We start from the raw sequence: 21,067 nt of genomic DNA on the forward strand, positions 1-21,067 counted from the left end.
TTAGACAAGAGTTAAGAATGATTCTGTTTTATCTTAATGACCTTGAGAAAAGCACAGAAAAAGGTAGGGAAAGGGGGGGTAAAGTTAGGGAAAATCAACTTATGCAAGGGCATACAAGTAGTTTTCTATATAAACAAGGAGGAGATATGAAAACAGATTCACACTCTCAGATGAACTGATTAAATAATATTTATACACACATTTAGATACAGAAATACATTTCATTCATTAGGAAAATAGGGAAACGGAAGGAGAATAGAATTATAGGGAAGGTAGGCAAAGAGGATTGGTGCTAGGCAAAACAAATTAAGGATGTACAAAAATATTAATAGTACTTTTGAAGTGACAAAGAATCTCATCAACTGAGGAATGAAAGAACTTGTGGTATATAAATGTGAGAAACATGGGGAAACTGAATAGAATGAGAATTATTTAATAACAGCAAAATAATGTTGAACAACTGTGAAATAATTAAGAACTCTTTAATCAGTATAATAACCAACCGGAATTGCAAATTCCTAATAATGAAACATACTACCCCATCTACTCATAGACCTGTCATGAATGTAAAAGTACAGAATGAAACAAAAATTTTTTTAGACATGAACAATGTGGTAAGTTTTGACTGACCTTAAAAATTTGAAATTAGATTTCTTTTTATTTTTCTTTCTTTCTTTTTTTTTTTGGCTGAGGCAATTGGAGTTAAGTGACTTATCCAGGGTCACACAGCTAGGAAGTGTTAAGTGTCTGAAGCCAAATTTGAACTCAGGTCCTCCTAATTTCAGGGTGGTGCTCTATCCACTGCACCAATTAGCTGCCCCTTTTCTTTAGTTTTCAAGGAGGAATCAAGTGAGCATGAGGAAAAAGACAAATTTATACTAATTTAAAAAATGAAAGCATCATTTGGAAATATTTAGAAAAAGCAAATGGTGATACCAAATATGATATGGCTTCATCAAGAGCAGATCAGGAAACCATAGCCTCATTTCTTTTTCTTTTGGACAGGCTTATTAGACAATTTATATCAAAGAAACACTGTATATAATTTATGTATGTTTTAAGTAAAGTAGTTGAAAAGTTTTTCATCTCATATTCTTTTTTGTTGCTTATTTTGCATTTTCCTTTTAATTCTGTTTTACTTTATTTTTAAAAATGTATTTATTTAAAATACAGAATAGAAAAAGAAAAAAATCGTCCTGTGCACAGAACATGAAAGGATTCAAAATGTTACAATACTTTTTCATTCAAAATAACATATATAATAGAACACAATATAATCAGAATTGTCCTTTTTCTTTGTCTCCTTGTAGGTTCTTTTGCTTTCTGCTGTGCACTTTTTACTTTTTTCTTCCCCCCATTTCCTCTCTTCCCCTTCTCCCTAACAGGTTATACAGAGTTAAACACAGACATATTTATGTACACACACACAAACACTCATAATCACATATGTATATACACATATACATTTATGTGAAGTTGTATTATGCTTCTATTATTTGTCCTCTCTTTCGCTGAAGATGGATATCATGCTTCTTAGGTAGTTTGCCTTGCTATTACTTAATTACCACCCCCAACAAGGATCTCTTACTTATCCTCTCCCTCTATTTTTTATCCTATTCCCATTAATCTACACACTTTTCTATACCCCGATTTATCCTATTTCCTCCCTCTTATTTCTTTACAAATTTAGTTTTATATCCTTCTAGATGTGTGTGTGTGTGTGTGTGTGTGTGTGTATGTAAGTAAGTAAGTAAGATTAAGTAATTAAGTAAGTAATTAAGATTAAGTAATTAAGTAAGTAATTAAGTAAGATTTCAGATTTAAGTAAGTAATTAAGTAAGATTTCAGAACTACCCATCCTCTTCCTCATCTAATTTCTTCTGTATATATAGTTTTCCTCTTTAGAATTGTATCATAATCAAGTGTACTCCAATCTTTCTTTTGAACTACCTACTTAAGACAATCTCAGACATATAGTTTAAATTTAAAAAAATATAAACACACACATCGTTTTATATATATATAAATAAAACAAATAGTTTGCCTTTATTGAGTCCTTTGAAATTAATTTTTGATGTTTTACCTAATATTATTCTTGGCTCTTATATGTAAAATTTTCTATTAAGTTCAGGTTTTTTGGGCAACAAAATCCTGAAAATCTGGGAATTTATTAAATGTCCATTTCCCCCCCCCCATTCAGAATAAAGCTTTATTTTGTTGGATGCTGTATTTTTTGGCTATAGTTCTAATTCTTTTGATCTGTGATATAGAGTATTCCAAGACCTATGGTCTTTTAGTGAACTTGCTAAGAGGTCTTATGTAATTCTAATTATGACTTCAGCATATGTTGTTGTTGTTGTTGATTGTAAATTTTCTCTTTCATCTGGAGGTTTTGAAATTTAGCAATGTTTTCCCTGTAGGTTTTCCTCATAGGATCTCCTTTAGGGGGTGATTGATAAACTTTGGGATAATTTTCTTTAATTATTTCTTGTATTATTGTATTAAGATTCTTTTTTCAGTCATAGCTTTCAAATAGTCCAATTATTCTTGTTTTCTCTTTTTGATTTGGTTTCCAAATTTGCTGTTTAGGAATAGGAAACAGGAAACATCTTATTCTCTTCTATTTTTTTCACTTCTTATATTTTGTTTTGTTATTTCTTGGACTCTTCAGTGGCTTCCCCATGCCCAATTCTAATTTTGAAAGAGTCATTTTCTTCCTTAAGATTCCAGATCTCCTTTTCTAGCTGGCTGAAGTTCCTTTCATAATCTTCTTTCTTTCTTTTTTTCTTATAAGGGCTAATTACCCTTGTTAGGGTAATAACCTCTAGTCTGGGGTACAGTGGATGGTGTCTTTAGCCTCAGATTCTCCTTCAATTCCCCACCAATTGGAAAACCAAGAACTCCAGCCTTTTACAAATGCCTCCAGCTGGCAGCATTCCTGCTTCACTGCTTCTATAATCACAGGGTGTGCTGATTTTCTTGTCACATCTCAACCACACAGCTGGACCTGGCGCTCCTTACCAATAGAAGTTCCATCAATCTTCCCAGACTTAGACACCCAACTCCCCACACTGTCTTGGGGCTGAAGCTACTTCAACCCTGCTAATAACATCAGGACTCATCACTTGTTTCAGAGGAAATAGCCCTTCACAGGGGCCAAACCTTCATTCAGATATTTTCTGATAGTTCCAGGACCACCACTGCTTTGCCCCAACTCCTATTTTTTTTTTTTAATTGCTCTATGCTTGCCCTGAGGCATAATTTTGACTTATTTGTAGGGGGAAATCTGGAAAGCTTGAAATTTTCTGACCTTCTCTGCCATCTTCCCAGAATTCTTTCCTTTATACTAATTTTGTAGAAAAAGATGAAGAGATGTACAATAGAGGAAAAATAAATTTAGAACTAATTGAATGGGAGGGGACCTAACTAATAGCTACCGATGGATTAATGTCAACACTTGAGGTCTCTGGGGAAATCCTCCAGGGATGTCTGTTTGGATTGGTATTGTTTAACAATTTAATTAATAACTTAAAGGAGTAGAGGGAATGCTTAATGAATTTGTAAATTATATAAAACTAGAAAGAATAATCATGAGATGAAACTTAGGGTTGGAAAAGATATAAACAGTCTAGATTATTGGCCAAAATCAGAAACAGAACATCTTTATGGCAAAAATCATATTTTAGTTAAAAGCAATTCAAAATCAGAAGGACAATATAGGGGAAGTAGGACCATGAAAAAATTTGAAGATTTTAGTGTCCTGACAACTCCCTGTGTCAAAAATGTGATGAGCAATTCTGATGGACGTGGCTCTCTTCAAAAATGAATTGATTCAGACCAGTTCCAATTGTTCAGTAATGAAGAAAGCCATCTACACCCAGGGAGCAGACTGGGAATTGAGTGTGGACCACAATATAGCATTTTCACTCATTCTGTCGTTGCTTGCTTGCTTGCATTTTTTGTTTTCCTTCTCAGTTATTTTTTTTTCTAGATCTGATTTTTCTTGTGCAGCAAGATAACTGTATGGATACACACACACACACACACACACACACACACACACACACACACAATTGTATTTAACATACATTAGAATACCTGCCATCTAGGGAAGGGGGTGGGGAAAAGTAGGAGAAAATTTGGAACAAAAGGTTTTGCAAGGGTCAGTGTTGAAAAATTACCCATGTTTATGTTTTGTAAAAAAAAAAAAAAAAAAGCTTTTTTTTTTTTTTTTTTTTTTAAAGTGTGATCAGAAAGCAGAAAGCCATCAACAGGCAAAGTGATCAGGCATAGGCAGATGATAGTTCTAATTGCATTTGCTTTAGTCACTTCTGGAATATTTTGTTCAGTTTCTGGAACCAAATTTTAGTAAATATATTTATAAGCTGAAAAGCATCCACAGGAGTAGTAACACGATAGGGAAGGACTTTAACATGGCAGAAGTGTCTAAATATTTTAAAGGTTGTCATGTGGGAGAGGTGGGGCAGAGGTAAAACTTATTCTGTTTAGGGCCAGAGAATGGAACTAGTAGGCATGTAGGAAAGATGTCAAGAATCAAATTTAGGGGGCAGCTAGATGGCATAGTGGTTAGATTACTGGCCCTAAAGTCAGGAGGATCTGGTCTTAGACACTTAACACTTACTAGCTTAGTGACCCTGGGTAAGTCACTTAATCCCAATTGCCTCAAACAATAAGAAAACTCCTAAAACACTTTAAGAATCAAATTTAGGCTTCATATAAGAAGAAATTTCATAACAATTAGAGCTACTTGAAGTATTATGTGTAACTCTGAAACGTAATTAAGTCCTTCCTCACTTATTTTAGTCATTTTATAGTCATGTTCAACTCTTTGTGATTCATTACAGGTCTTCTTGGCAAAGATATTGGAGTGGTTTGTCATTTCCTTCTCCAGCTCATTTTATAGATGAGGAAACTGAGTTCAGGGTCACATAGTAAGTGTTTGTTTAAAGTCAAATTTGAACTCACATCTTTTTGACTCCAAGCCCAACACATCCACTGTGCCACTCAGCTGCCCCTCCTCTTTCACTAGAAGTATTCAAAAAAATGTTAGACGACCACTTCAGGTACAATGTAGAAAGAATACCACTTATAGCTCTGAATTCCTATGGTTATAAATTTTTGCGACTGCATGGAATGAGTTCCATGCTTTTCTTGAATCTTTTTTAGTGCCAAATGCAGAACTAGGCAAATAATATATATTTAATAAATACTTGACATATGAAATTATTAAATGCTAAACAGATTCTTTAACCCAAAGACCCTGAAGGTAACCATCAATTGAAAATGCTTTTTTTGGAATAGGCTATGGAAAATGACTACTTAACTAGTGAGATCAAGGGAACCTACCTAATTTGCTTTGTGTAGAGTTGCCCATCCTTAATTTCTAAATCTAGAAGAATATAATTATTGCCAATTTGCAGTTTGTGTTGGTGGATGGAGTTTCCACACTAGGAAAATCAAGAGTCCCTAAAGTATTAATGATACGCAGATAGTTTCCTGGTGATGAAAGATACCATTCGATTCCCTGTACTTTTGGGTCTACTTTCCCTCTCTTACCATTTCTGCATTTCACAATTTGGGTTACAGCTGTGGTTGATGAACCGAGCCTCATTGCCCATGCGGTAGCTGTCAATCACCATTCCACTGTCCAGATTTAGGCAGTAATGGTCACTGTGATTATGATACTGTTCAATCATTCGGTTTCTGCATAGGAGGAGGAATGTATGAAGACTAAGTTAGCTAAGAGTTAAAGTAAAAGTGTTTTGTTTTGTCTTTATATGTAACATTTGTAACAATATGTAGCAAAAAGTGTTTTGTCTTAATATATAACATTTTTCTGACTGGATTTACTGTACCTGAACTCCTGCTCACTGACAACTTCTCCCAAGTATTCAATAATGAACTGGCCAGCTTTCAAAGGTTCTTTGGTCCGGATCCCCCAGCCCTTTTCCTCAGCTCGGAACCGCTCAAGACATTGTACCCACTCATGTCTTTGTATCCTCTGATTGCAGCATTGCTCTCCACAGGGGCAGGTATTGGGGGAACACTCAGCAAAGATCATTCTAAGGAGAAAAATAATTAGAGGTCAAATCACAACTTTTACAAGATCTACTGGGTATCCAACACGGATAAATAATGAGATAAATTGTTCATTCAGTGAGAATTAACTTTAATACACAGAAAACCTGAAAAGTAATCAGTATCTGTGAACTGCTGGAAGGTCTCTCATTCAATGGATCAATCTCTATCAAGGATTTATTTATGGTAAGGCAATAACCAGAATCGTAGAGGGTGAAATACAAGCCAGATTCTATATTTTGGGAAGAATTTCAACACTGATGAGATTCCAGATCTGTTGAGGTATGGAAATTCTGTTATAAGGCTCTTAGCCAAGATGAGTATCTGGACAGAGGCCCAGAGGCATACATCTAAATCCAGCAAAAATCTAAAAATGGTACCATGTCAAAAATCATCAAGAAATGCCATAAGCAACTTTAGTGAGTGACTTTTTCCACCCCAGAACTGTACAAAAAAAGAAAGAAAAATTAGTCAGAAGCTTACAAGTTTTGCCTTTTGCCTATACATGGGCAAACAAGTCAGTAACTTCCCAGTGTACCAGAGACTGACTAAAGACAGATGTAATTTATAAGGCTCTATATTCCTCAGTAGGATGTCCCAAGAAAGCTGGAAAGACCGAGTTTTAACAACCAGTATGTTGTGGCTGTAGTCAAGGCAGCATTCAGATAAGGGAAACCCCAGACCTATAGTGTCTGAAGTTCCTAGCTCAGTTGTGAGATGTCACAGAAGGCTCTGAAAATCTAGAGCTTGGAAACTTAAAGCCTAGGGAGGACTAACCAAGATAAGTAGACAACAATATGGAAGCCACGTAACCTAGGTTGAGATTAAACAGGAATCATTGCTTCATCCAAAAGGACAAAAAGGGCAAAAAGAAGCAGAACAGACAAAGATGAATAAACAGAAAAGACTGAATATAATGAGGAATCGTGACAAGTTTAAATAAACCCAAAATTTCAACTAAAAAGAATATAATAAACTCACAACTACAGCAAGCAATGGATTTTGAACAAGAACTATGTAAATACCTATAAGAAATGAATGAATAAAAAAATGGAATAAAAGTTCTAGAGGAAAGAATTGCAAGAATAAATAGCTCAAAAAAAGGTAAACCTTTTCTGAATTAAGATTTCCTGAAAAGTAGTTAAGACCAAAAAGAAACAATAAATATTAGGGAAAAAATAAACTAAAATACAAAAAATAGGATAAAATATTAGGTTATATGCCATCAAAAATAAATGGACTAGAAAAAGAGGCAAAGAGATAAAATATAGGTATCACTGCAATTATTGAAAATTATGTTAAAATTCATTTAATATTTTTATTTTTCCCATTTACAAATAAAAGAAACTTTTTACATTTGTTTTTAAAACTCTGAGTTCCAGATCCTCTTCTTCCTTCCTCTCCATCCTTCCTCAATGAGAAAACCCATGTGAAGTAATGCAAAATATTTCCATAAAAGTCATGTTGCAGAAGAAAACAAAGATTCCTCTCCACTCCCCCCAAAAAAACCTTCAAGAAAAATAAAGCTATAAAAAGTATGCTTCAATCTGTATTCAATCCCAATCAATTCTTTATATGGGTACGGATAGCATTTTTCATCATAAATCCTTATTGCTGAGAACAGCAGCTATTCACAGCTGATTATTTCACATTACTATTACTTTATATACAGTACATTTCATTTTGCTTGACTTCATGGAGGAGTTTCCAGGTTTTCCAGAAAGCATCCTGCTATTCATTTCCCATAGAAAAATAATATTCAATCAAAAATAACATACTATAAGCATCCCCTCAATTTTCAATTCACTGCTCTGAGAAAAAAGCTGTTGTAAATATTTTTGTACAAATAGATCCTTTTCCTTTTTTAAAAATCTCTTTTGGGATTCATGTCTAGTAGTGGTATTGTTAAGTCAAAGGATATGTATGCCCTTTAGGCCTAGAAAAATCATATTTTAAAAGAAAAAAATTTCTATATTTCAAGAAATCACAAATGAAAATTTCCTAGATACATTAGAATCAAAAGGCAATTGAAAATAAAACAAAAAATCCCTATAGATCATAAAATTAAAAGCTTCCACATCAAAGAAAAAAATACTTCAAATAGCCAAAATCAAATAATTAAAGTACCAAGATTTAAAGCCAGAAATACAAAAGATCTGGCAGCTTCTCATATAAAGAAAAGGAGATCTTGAAATAAACAAGATATTTCTTTTCTTTTCTTTTTTTTTGGTTTTTAAAATTTATTTTATTTGGAAAAAAAAACCAGAAAAGAAATACAAAACAAAATAAAGGCATACAAAAGAGATCATTGTTATGAATGTATCAGGACATCAGGGAAAATTCAAAATATATAACAACAAATTACCAGATCATGAAAGCGTATATATTAGTAGAAGAAATTATATTCACAAATGTCCATTTTTTCTTTACTTCCTTATAAGCTGTTCTTTGGTTCTCTGCTGCATACCTTATTTACTTTATTCTTTTTTCTCTTTTTCATCCTCCCTACCACCCTCCCTACCCACAAGCAAGCTACAGTTAAGATATATTTATGTATTCATGTGTAGATACACACACACACACACACACACATCTCTCCTATCCTTACTGATTCTTAAAATTCTGCTCCCTAACTTGCTTTGTATTACTTAATGTCCCCCATCATGTTAAACAAGATATTTCAAAAGGCAAAAGATACCGAATTGTATTCAAAATTAACATCAAAAAGTATAATCCTATGGTGAAAAAAATGTACTTTCAGTGGAATAAAGATCTTTTAAGAAAAAAAAAAAAGATCTAGAAATTTAAGGGGGTGAACAGCATAGGGCTGGTTGAACAAATTGTGGGATATGAATATAATGAAATATTATTGTATAGATAGAAATGACAAGAGACTATTTTAGAGAATCTTTGCAATTACAGATTGATAAGAGGGAAATGAACAAAAGGAGAGCAATTTATGGGACAATATCACTGTAAAGAAAAGCAAGCAATCTTGAAAGATAAAGAACTCTAATGAAAGCACTGACAAAGCGCTTCTTCAGAGAACATATGCTGACGCTCAGAGAAGGGTGGCTAAGATGGCAAAAAGGGTTGGACTTTAAGTTCAAGCTCCATCAAGAGTCAATGTTGGAAAAATTACCAAAGCATATGTTTTGTAAATAAAAAGCTTAAAAAACAAAAAAACAAAAAACAAACAAACAAACAAAAAAAAAAAAACGATCAAGCTCCATAAGAACTGTTGAAAGAACTGGCAGATTTCGCATGGAGAAAATTTGGGGAAGACTTGAAAACTACCTTCAAGTATTTGAAGAGTTGTCATTTTGAAAAATTAATTTCTTTTTGGCCACAGAGGACAGAAGAAAGTTGAAAAGAACTAAGTAAATTTAGGCTCAATAGAAAGAAAAATTTTCTAGTAAATAGGGATACCTTAAAATAGAACAGACCACTTAGGAGATGTTAGGTATCCCTATCATTGAAAATTTGGATGACTATTTCTCAAGTATATTGAAAAGGGGATTCTTGTTTAAGTATAGGTTATTATAGTGGTCTCTGAGTTCCTATGACAGTAAGAAAATGAAACCAGAACAAAGAGAACAGACTTAGGGAATGGACAGACAGGAAAGTACTAGAGGTCAGAGTACAATATTCTTTAATATCTTCTTTACTATTCTATAGTTAGGTTGGTCTATTAGTTAGGTATGGCTCACAGTCTTGCCATAGACATCATGTCTTCTCTCATTTTATTCTTCTTGCTTGAAGTGTTCTCATTCAAATCCTACTAAAATTATTTCTTTAAGGTCAACCTATTTCATAAAGCAACCTTTGGTTACTCCATTTAAAAAAAATTAATTTAACAAACATTTATTAAAGAAAGTGAAAAAAAGTATGCTTCAATCCACATTCAGAGTTCATCAGTTCTCTCTGAATGTGGAAAGCATTTTTCATCAGGATCAAGTGATCAAAGCAGTTAAGTGTTTCAGAGCAGATTATCATTACAACATTGCTATTACAATGTTCTCCTGGTTCCACTCACTTGACAGTAGTTCATATAAGTACTGTTTAAGTATTCTTCTGGAATCAGCCCCTTCATCATTTCTTATAGCACAACAGTATTCCATCATAAACCATATGCAACAACTTTAGTCATTCCTTAATTTCCAATTCTTTGCTACCACAAAAATTGTTGCCAGAATTATTTTTGTATATATAGATCCTATCTTCTTTTCTTTGATCCTTTTGGGATACAAATCTAGTAGTGGCATTGTTAGGACAAAGGATATTCAGTTTTATGGCCTTTTTGACATAATTCCAAATTTTTCTCTGAAATGTATCAATGGTGTATTAGCTTTATCAATTTTCACATACTCCCTCCAGAATTTGTCATTTATGATAGGCATGAAGTGATACCTCAGAGTTATTTAATTTGCGTTTCTCTAATCAACAGTGATTTGGAGTAATTTTTTCATATAAGTATTGATAATTTTGATTTCTTCTTCTAAAAACGGCATGTTCATATCTTTGACTATTTACCAAATGGAGAATGGTTCTTACTTTATTAAAATTAGGCTCAATTACTTATCTATTTGAGAAATGTGATTAATTTATTTCCATAGAACTCACTCTGAACCATATCTCTTAGTTATGCCTTATGCTGTTCTCATTATTATAGGATCGGAAGAAAATTCAGAGTCAGAGAACATAAAGATTCTTAATATCTTGCTGATTAACCAAATACTGTTACTAAAGACTATTACTAGGCTAGTGAAAAGAGTTCCTCACAGAGTATAATGAGATTTTTCTTATTAAGAATTTAAGATTAACTTATCAAGACTACTGCTTCCAAGCAGGAATAACCATTTCAGACAGACAATAATTAATATAATTTTTAAAGGCTGTGGATAATAGGAATTCCAAAATCTTTTTTTTTTCCTAAAGTATTCATGTTGATAAGATTTTGTATTCAACATATCATGTATATTTACTATTTGTTATTCTAGCTAAATTTGTAAGCCAATTTAACTTATTTTCTTTATCTAATGGTATAGTATATTATGCATCTCATTTGATTGTAGCAATATGGCTAATGATAGATGAGGATTTTCTGGGTTAGGAAGATCTGAAGCAAGTAATTTACTTTGGTAACCCTGTTTTGAGGGATAATGATAGTAATTACCTTTAGGGTAGATAGAAGGCTCAAATGAGATGATGATGTAAAGTACTTTTCAAAGGTTTGTGCACTATACAAATACTAGTTAAAATGAGATTTTAAAAATGAGATGAATATTACCTGTTGAGGCAGTCATCCATACAACCCTTCCTATCACCATCATCTGGTTTTTTACAGTTGCAGGTGGTAGCCTCATAGCCAGAAAGAGGTTTGACATCAACGTAGACATCTTGAGGAGGGAGGAAAGAAAAGACTATGAGTAAGGATAAAATATAATTTTTCAACAGTAAAGCTATGTAAAAAATTAGGAGGGTGGGATGAGATGGAAGCAGAAAATAAAAGGGGACAGAAGTAGGTTAAGAACAAATGCAGACAAAAGTCATCAGAGTCCTTTGATAGTTACAAGTTACTCACTTGAACGGATTTTTTTGTATAGTGGGACATCTGGCTTTTTATATAGCTAGAAGAAGAAGAAAAAAAATGTCTTGATACAGCATTTAACTTCAAATGTCAGTCAGTAGCAACAATCACTACAAAGACAGGAAATTATCAGTAAACTCTGCTCATACAAAAATATTTTAAAAGAATTTCTGTATAGAATATGCTTGAAGACAACTCTTGCTGAAGTTTTAACTTTGGATAGAGGGAACCTTCTCTAGAAGAGGGGGACAAAGAATTGGAATTACTAGGAGAAGCCAGAATTATATAAAGAACTGAGTGGCATTTTGTCTGATAGCCTTAACCAGAACCTCAAGAATAAAGAGATATCAATATTCTCTTTGCCATCAGGGTGTGAAGTGGGGTGGGGTGAGGAAAGAGGCATGCAGAAGATTTCTACTGGATTAGTTGGGTGGTCTGGGTGCATAGGATTGTAGTAGATGACTATAGGTATTCAGGCTCAGAATTGGGAGAAAGGTAATTTTCCTTTTCTAATTAAGGCAATTAAATTAATGAATTAGTGAATGAAAGGCCTGAAAAGGGAGCTCCCACATTTAAATATTTATCAATGCAAACAAGAATGTACTAAAAGTGAGGCAGTCTGGTAACATTAAGCTGTGGAACAGTTGGTGTCAAACTCAAATAGAAACAGATCCCTGTGGGCATCTCATTGACTTAGAAAACCACAAATGAATATTATCTATATGAGTATTTTTTATTTATTTAAACATTTTCCAATTATATCTTAGTCTGGTTCAAACACACTCAGGAGTTTTGCTGCCAATACCTCTGCTTGTAGAGGATAATATATATAAAACAGTTTCTTAGCCCAAGCTGGTAGGATCAGCTTCTAGAACTGTCATTTCAATTGCATGGGGAACTTCCTGAAAGTAAGACTCTTAAGAGAGCTGTCTAGAACACTGAGAAGTTAAACGATTTGTCCAGCATCACACAACTAGTGTATGCCAGAGGCAGAATTTGAATCCTGGTCTTCCTGACTTTGAGACCAGCTCTCTATCCACTATAACATGCCAACTCTCAAATTAGAAATGAATATTTATTAATTTGCTGAGAATAAGCCCAATTTTTCTCAGTGGATATGTTAAAGGACTGATTTTCCTTCAGTATTAAATGGCCTTTCAGTTGATTGTAATTATCTTCCCAGAATCAAAAAAATAAAGTTGCTAAGTAACAGAGGGAAAAGTCAACAGCTTTTACCCTTTTAAGATTAAACTTTGATGGCATTTTGGTAAAGGCTGGGAATATATCCAGCTTATTTGCATGGTTAGTCCTGTTACCTCATAGTTATTTTTCATTGTGAGGCAGAGGATCCAGGGCTGAAACCTAATGCAAAATCAGTGATAAAAACTTTCCAATTAGAGAAGGAAGAAAAGAAAAAAGATCTTCCTGTTTTCATTTAAAGCCCCTCCTCCCCCAGTCTAAGTGCTAAATAATTTCTTTGCTTTCCTTAGTAGAATAATCTTAATTTACAAGTGAATAATAAATTCCACACTATTGGTAGAAAGCCAACAAAAATAAGACCTAAAATTTCTTCATCCTGTTGGCAGTACATCTGAATTCTCCAGAGACTTGCCTCACAGAGGATCTTTGCAGAACATTTTGCTACCAAAATAAAAGTCTATAAGTTGTACAAGAGAAGGGTCAATTTGGGAATCTAGGACTTAATATCATTTTTTAGTACAGGTCAAAGTCAAGGCCAAATAAAAAAAAAAAGTGTAATTTCCTTCAGTCTCTAACCTTCACAGGGACTTTTCTCAATACTTGCTAAAATGCCAACATAACAAATAGGTAAGGGACAAAGGTTTTAATTTTTCTCTTTCTACATGAGAATAAAATCCAAAGAATCATGTTTTTTGTACCTGATTATGTTTCCATTGCCAGAGGATGTCATAGGGAAGCTGAAAGTCAATTCTCTTTTGTCTCAGATACTTTCCTGAAACATAAGCATCATGAAGTTTAACATTTAGGTAACAGTCATACAATAACCATAATGTTCAACTTAGAATGGATGGAAAAGGAGAAAGCTTTTAATTATACATACATATACATATATTACCAATGCATAACCCATTTGTAAAAAAAAAAAAAATACTTTACTCTTAAGCAAATGAGGATAAGCCTTTGGATATTTTAAAATAATACTATTTTTCTGGGAAAAACATCCATGCCCAGTTCAGCACTAGACCATTATTCTGAGTTCTCAGTCTGACATTCTGAATTTTAATTAGAGGGAAAGTGCCATAGTTGTATCTGCAGGTTAATGAATTTCCTATGGTCTTTTGCATTCCTCTTCTAGATGCTATCTGGAGCAGGAAAGGGATGATGATGGGTTCATCTTTACCTTCTTCTCTTAGTTTGTGAAAATGAAGTTAACTGATTTGTTTAAAAAAGATTGGAAGTATTTGGGGTGTGCTACTTGATTATAGTTGGAGAATTATCCTGGTTCAGTAATGCAATGAATAGAGTGCAGGACCTGGAGCCAGAAAGACTGAGTTCAAATAGGGCCTCACACACATACTAGCTGTGTAGCTTTGGGCAAATCACTTAACCTCTGTCTGCTTCAGTTTCTTCAATCATGAGATAACCTCGCCTACCTCCCAGAATTGTTAAGGCGATTAATTAAGATTATCTTTGTAAAGTACTTAGCACACCGGAGACACTTAATAATAAATATTTGCTCCACCTGCCTTCCTGCAATAGGAGAAAGAATGAGGGCTTTCGAATTTCATGTCTTCCACTCACTATTTCTGTATCCTTGAACAAATTTACTACATCTAACTGGGCCTTAGTTCTTCATCTGTAAAATGAGAGGGTTAAAAAAACAAAAAAACAAAAACAAAAAAAACCCCCAGCTTCTACAATCCCATTCAGGTCTTGTTTTAAGATTCTAGGACAGTCCAGGAAAAGTACTCTTATTTATACAGCTCTTGTCTAAAGGGATAAAAGTTTATTTTCAGTTCCAGAACTGGATGAAATGAAAAAAATCACATGACTTGTCTTGATATTTTTCAGAGGAATTAGGAATATGTTTTGAGATACACATAATGTACTAAAGTGGTTACTTAGCGAGTAGTAGAGAACGCCTTCGTTTTCTGTCTCATCCTATCTCCACCCCAACTGAAAGCATTAAAATAAACTACTAAAGGGAATGTAGGCAATCTTAGCTTGTGTGCAAGTTTGAATTTTTTGAATACACAATTTGGTGACATTTTAAGCTGGAACTAATTTTCTTTCCTCTGCAGAAGTGCAGGGACTCTCTTATGAGAGAACTTTTATTTTTGGGGGAAAGTAGGATAGTTATAAGGAAAAAAGGGTAAGGAGTGATGGTGATGCCAAAAAGAAAAGAGCACCAATGAAAAATTATTTTTAAAAAATAAAAAGGACAGAAGGAAATTCAGAAGAGCATAGTGACAAAATGTTCAGTGTTGGTACTATCATGCTAAATTTAATGTATGTTTAAAAAAAACCCACTTAGCTGTAATTTGAGACTCAAAACTTTGTATACAATTCTTTTTCACTTCTTTGTTTAAGAAAATGTGTTTTTAAAGTTAATATTTAAAAAAAGAAAAGAAGTACAGGAAATTCTATTACTTTTTACAACTCTGAAGGAAAACAAAATGACCATCTAGGCAGGGAAAAAAATAATCAGGGAAATCTCTACAAAAGACATTTGCTGTTAATCAGGTACTAAAGGAAAAAAAAGGAAATGAAGAATGGAAATAGAGGGCTCAGAGTGAAATATAAAGTGAGATAAAACTTAGGTTTGCATGATTTATTCTTTAGCTATTTCCTACTCTCTTCCAGTCTTAAGCAACCTTCACATTGTCCTTCTTTTAATGGCTTAAATCCTTGAGAAAATCATCTACCCTCAGTATTGACTATATTTCTCTCATTTCCTTCCACATCCACTAAAATCTAGCTTCAGATCTCATCATTAACTGAGTCTCCCCTTTCTGTGGTTATCAACAATCTCCTGCCAAATCTAGTGGCCTTTTCTCAATCCTTATGCTTCTTGATTTTCTACAGCAATCAATCTTTTCCCAATTTTTCTTTATAGAGTTTATTGACATTCTCTCTCCAACATTTAGCATACAGTAGGCTTTTAAATGTTTATGCTGACTGCTCCCATCTTAGTTTCCATTGGTTCTTCATCCATATCATGTCCACTATAAGTGTTTCATATCAAGTTCACTAGATGTGATTATTCCAAGGTTCCTTTTTCTTTTCATTTATATTATCGAACTCAATCTTATTAGCTCCCATGTGTTCAATGATAGTTCCTTTTATCTAGCTCTAGTTTATCTCCTAAGCTACAAGTAAGATACCAGTAATTCACTTTTTGACATATCAAACATGATGTTTTTGTTTTTTTCTTCTTCTTGCTGAGGCAATTGGGGTTGAGACTTACCCAGAGTCACACAGCTAGGAAAAACTCAACATGTTTAAAATAAAATAGAACTTTAAAAAAAAGCTTCCCTATCCCTACCCAACATCTAAATTTCCCTATTAGTGTCAGGGGCACCATCATCCTCCCAGTTATCAGACTTGTAACTTATCATTCTTGACATTTTATTCTACAAATCCAATTTGTTACCAAATCCTGTTTCTATCATTACAACATCTTTCCCATGTGCCTGTCTGCTCATTTAAATACTCTAGTTCAGGCCTTCTTCAACTAACCTAATTTTGTATCCCCCATCCCAAGTCTCTTCCCACCTTCAATCATTCTACTCAAGACACCAAAATGATTTTCCTGAAGCACAAGTCAGTTCCCTGCTCAAGGAATTGAAATTCCTGTGGTTTCCAGGATTAAGTATAATTTTTTTCTGTAAAAGAGAACTTGGCATTTTCCTACCTTGTCAATTCACACTGATATAGCCACACTGGTCTGGCCTATCTACAATCCATTTAATATAATTTTTCCATTTCTATTTTTGTCTGTCCTTTTATGTATAGCCAGCACTCAGCATAGTGCTTCTTAGCTATAAGTTCTCAATATTTATTGATTGATTACTATCTAAAGTAGGATCTGAACTCAAATCTTTATGATTCCCAAGTACCAAGCTCTCTATTGTCTTTGATTCACAGCAAAAATAAAATATTTGCTGATTGTATGGTGGGGAGGTATACTGGAAGAATTTAAAAACAGTCAGAATGCTATCATTTAACAATGTGGCTAACATATGTAATATGGAAATTTCTGAGAAAGTTACTAAACCTTAGATGATTTATAAATATGGCTGATGAAATTCAGTATTACTCATACAGTTTAATGGCTAGCATAGTGAGTATGTTATCTTTGTTGCATTGAAACGTTTTTATTGTAACATGTTCAATATGAACTCATTCATGATAAAAGCCATCTGGTAACTAATGAAGAATACTGGGGGAAAGGGAGAAGGAAAGATGGATAGTAAAGAATTTGTCAAGTGTTTATTCAATCAGTAAATAAGCATTTATTATGTCCTTATCTATCATATACTGTGCTAAGTGCTGAGGATACAAAGAAAGACTAACATATGTCTGCCATTAAGGAGATCATAATCTAATGAGGGGCACAATTTATAAGTAACTAAGTACATACAAGGCACACTCAAAGTAGACAGAAGATAATTGCAGAAGTAGAAATATTAGCAACTTCAAGGAATGACAAAGTTCAGCAAAAGGCTGAACTTGAACTGAGTTATTTTAAAAATTTTCTTTTATTAAAGCTTTTTATTTTATTTTATTTGCAAAACATATACATGAGTAATTTTTCAACACTTACTCTTGCAAAGTCTTCTGTTCCAAATTATGCCCTTGTTTCCCCCATCTCCTCCCCTAGATGCTAGGTATTTCATATTGAGGCAGTGATAATAGTCCAAAGTCTATCATTACTTGGATATGAGATTATCTGACTTTCTATGAGTATCTCATGAGATTACAGATTTCCTATGACCTGATACTAGGGTCACCAAGCACCAATGAAATGAAATTAGTTTTCTAGGTGCAATAATACAGGGAAAAAGGATGCTTTGGATGGTAGAGAAAAGTATTATATTTGGTAAAAAATACATATTATCTGTTCTATATTAAGATTATTCTGGCTTACAAATCAAATTGTTTTCATAAACATGACTCCCTTCCTCAAGAGGATAGTCCTTCTGAGGTACATTAATAAAAAAAAAAAATAAGCTCCTCGAATTTTAAAGCTTAAGATCAGACACAAAATGGAAGACATTCTAGAAGTCATTTCTTAAAAATATCATTAACTACAAAAGACTGATTTAAATTCAACAAACATTTAAGTCCCTACAACTTTCAGACAATGTGTATTAAGGGGATTCAGAGGCAAAAAAGCAATAGGGTTTTTTTTTTTGTTTTGTTTTGTTTTTTGGTCTTAGCTGGTGCTCTATACACTGAGCCACCTAGCTGCCCCCCTTTTTTTGGTCTTTAAGAAGCTTACATTCCACAAAAGCCACTGAACCCTCAGAAAAGTCTTGTCCCACAACAGTTTTCCCTGAACTTAAGACAAGCATGATAGACAAAAGAAAACAAAAACAATAATCACAAACACGTCTTCTCAAATTTTCCTATGGGCCAACTAAGGATTAATTCAATAATTTAAAGTATTCTTGATGAGACTTAAGCATTCTGGAAGGCAAGAATCTTTATTCTGAGTATCTTGCCCACTGTTTGGTTAGAGTTGCTGCCTTATTCCTAAACTTTTTGGATTTAAGTAAGTTCCCCCAAATCCTTTTTGAACAGTCTTAGGCTTTATTCTAAGATTTAGGCTAACCAAACTGCCATCTTGGATCAAACTGGTAATAATCAAAATAGTCATGTTTTCCTTTAGAGCTGGTCTTTTAAAGTAGTACTTATTTTCAAAGCTCTATCCTTAGTAGTAGGTTCCAGGAAATAGCTAAATCTTCTGGGATTCGGCTTTCACTTCTATGACCTCACTAGCTTAAAACAAAAGGCTCTTTTAGAAGAACTTTGGCATTAAGCCCAGATATTATAGAACTCTCTTACCCTTATAAAGCAGACACTAGTAAAGTTTTCTAGCAGAAAATTAAACCATGTAATTCTATTCTGCAGTTAAACCACTCTATAGCCACCTAATAAAGAACAATTTAAAAAGCCTAATCTTTATTGCAGAACTTGTTTATGTCAGATGTTTCAAAGCTGCTGCTGGTGTGGCATTTGCAGGAGACTGAAAAAAGGCAGTATAATTGAAAAGCACATAAAATTGAAGCCCTATATAGTCAGATGAAAATTAAGAGTTCTAGAGACTTTTATAAAGCAAAGACAAGCTCCGAGGAAGGTGCTGCCTATTTATAAACAAGGCCATTATGGAAAATAAACATTTAAAAATCATAAAGCTACTTAAATCTTACTTGGTCTAAAAAATTAATGTTTATTTTGACCATATTTATTATTTCCAAATCATTCCTTATCAATGATAGATATCTCTATGTTCCCACACTGGTTCCTGTTTCCATAGCAAAAAGAACTGACTCTGGAATCAGAGGATGTAGAGTTTAAATCTTATATGTGATAACTTAAAGCAAGTCAATCTATCTCAGTTTCCTCATCTATAAAATGACAGCGTAGCCCATGAGGTCCCTTCTAATTCTAGCTTTATACTCCCATTAAATACATTTAAATAAATGCCTTCTAGAAAGAATCTCACGAAAATGAATATAATGTTGGGGAAGGGTAGGGAAACAAGTTATTTTCTTCTTTTTTAATCCCTAGATTTAATTTTGAGTATGCTTTCTTTGATTTCTTTAACTGGGACATTAGGTCATTATTATTATTAGGCATTATTACCAAAGGATAAAGAGGAATCCTGTGGAGAAAGCCAGTGGTTGGCAGAGAGCCTTTTCTCTTTTTCCACAGCTATTACTATGGGGACAGCTGCAAAGGTCAATGAATTTTCTCCAAACCTTCTGGGTTCTTTTTCACAGTATTTTAACCCTTGAGGAAACAAGAAGTCAAGTAAATATTCCACATAAGAAGTACAATATGCCCAGCTATCATGGGAATTTTATAGTCTCCTAGTGGTAAACTTACCTTGTATTCACACTTCATTAATTCCTTTTGTCCTATTACTAATATGATATAAACACTTATATACATGTGTGTATATATATCTATCTCTGTCATGCTAATTTTTATCATACAAAAATCTCTGCTTCAAATTCAAAACTCTGTTTCAAAATTTTCAGTGGCTTCCAACTGCCTACCAAATAAAGTTCAAATTTGTTTGCCTAATATTTAAGATTCACTATGACCTAAACTTTTCCACCATTACTGCAATCCTTGTCCCTATTCTCAACCCTACTTGGTGAATAAGAAGGTGACTTTCTATCTCCCTGGTTCAAAATATCAGCACTATCTTGGATTTTTTAGGTTTCCTCATACAACACATCTAACCAAGTTGCCAAAATATTGCTCTTTTTACTTCTACAATATTTCCAGCATTCAGCTCCTTCTCTACACCCACATAACAACTACCTTACTTCAAGTGCTTATCATCTCTCACTATTATTGCTATAGTCTCTTAAAATGTTTTCTGGACTCAAGTCTCCCCACTGTAGTCCATCCCCCCCCACACACACACACATACATGTGCCAAGATAATTTTCCTTAAATGCAGATTTAATTGTGTGACTTTCCTACTCAACATCAGTGGCTCTCATATTTCCAGAGTAAAATATAAATTCCTGTTTGGCTTTTAAAGTTTGTTTTAGCCTGACCCCAATCTACTTTACCTGTGTCATGGAAAACTCTCTCTTCTCCTACACCGAGACAGAGTGCTAAACTAACCATTTCTACTTCTTAATCATTACATTCCATTTCCTGTCTTCCTGTCTTCACACTAGCTGCTCCAAATATCTGTTCATCTCTTTCTTTTCCTTTCCTCCACCCTTTACAACCTTTCTCTTCCTTTAGGATACAGTTCAAAGCATCACCCTCTACATGATACTTTTCTGGATTCCCCCCAAACTACTTTATTTTCAGCTATTCTTATATATTTGCATTTATTTACTTTAAATGTTACTCACATCTATATAAGTATTTGTTTTCTCTCCTGAAAGCATATAAGCGCCTCACACTTGGGGACTTTTTCATTCTTTGTCCTTGCACCATCAATATTTAGTTCTAAATATTGAACTGTACTTGGCACATAGTATATTCTTAATTAAGTTCTTACTGACTTCTTGAATGACACAACCTGGTTGTCTGAGCAAGATATTTAACATCCCCACCCTCCAGCTACTTAGAATTTTAAGTTACAAAAAAGGTATCTTTTCCTAGGAGTTTTCTATGTTAATGACATCACAGGTTCAGTTC

General features: G+C 33.7%; 1 protein-coding gene across 1 annotated transcript in view; it reads right to left on the reverse strand.

Moving 5' to 3' along the window:
• Window positions 1-21,067, reverse strand: part of ASH1L (ASH1 like histone lysine methyltransferase) — a 128,522-nt gene that overhangs the window by 46,272 nt on the left and 61,183 nt on the right. The window contains exons 6-10 of the mRNA XM_074262220.1: window positions 13,588-13,661; window positions 11,684-11,729; window positions 11,390-11,498; window positions 5,877-6,083; window positions 5,578-5,724 (exon numbers count right to left, since the gene is read on the reverse strand). Of these exons, the coding sequence (XP_074118321.1) occupies window positions 5,578-5,724; window positions 5,877-6,083; window positions 11,390-11,498; window positions 11,684-11,729; window positions 13,588-13,661 (583 nt within the window). The remainder of the gene's footprint in view (window positions 1-5,577; window positions 5,725-5,876; window positions 6,084-11,389; window positions 11,499-11,683; window positions 11,730-13,587; window positions 13,662-21,067) is intronic.

This window comes from Sminthopsis crassicaudata, chromosome 4 (genome assembly GCF_048593235.1).
Source record: "Sminthopsis crassicaudata isolate SCR6 chromosome 4, ASM4859323v1, whole genome shotgun sequence".
In the NCBI taxonomy this organism is placed as follows: Eukaryota; Metazoa; Chordata; class Mammalia; order Dasyuromorphia; family Dasyuridae; genus Sminthopsis; species Sminthopsis crassicaudata.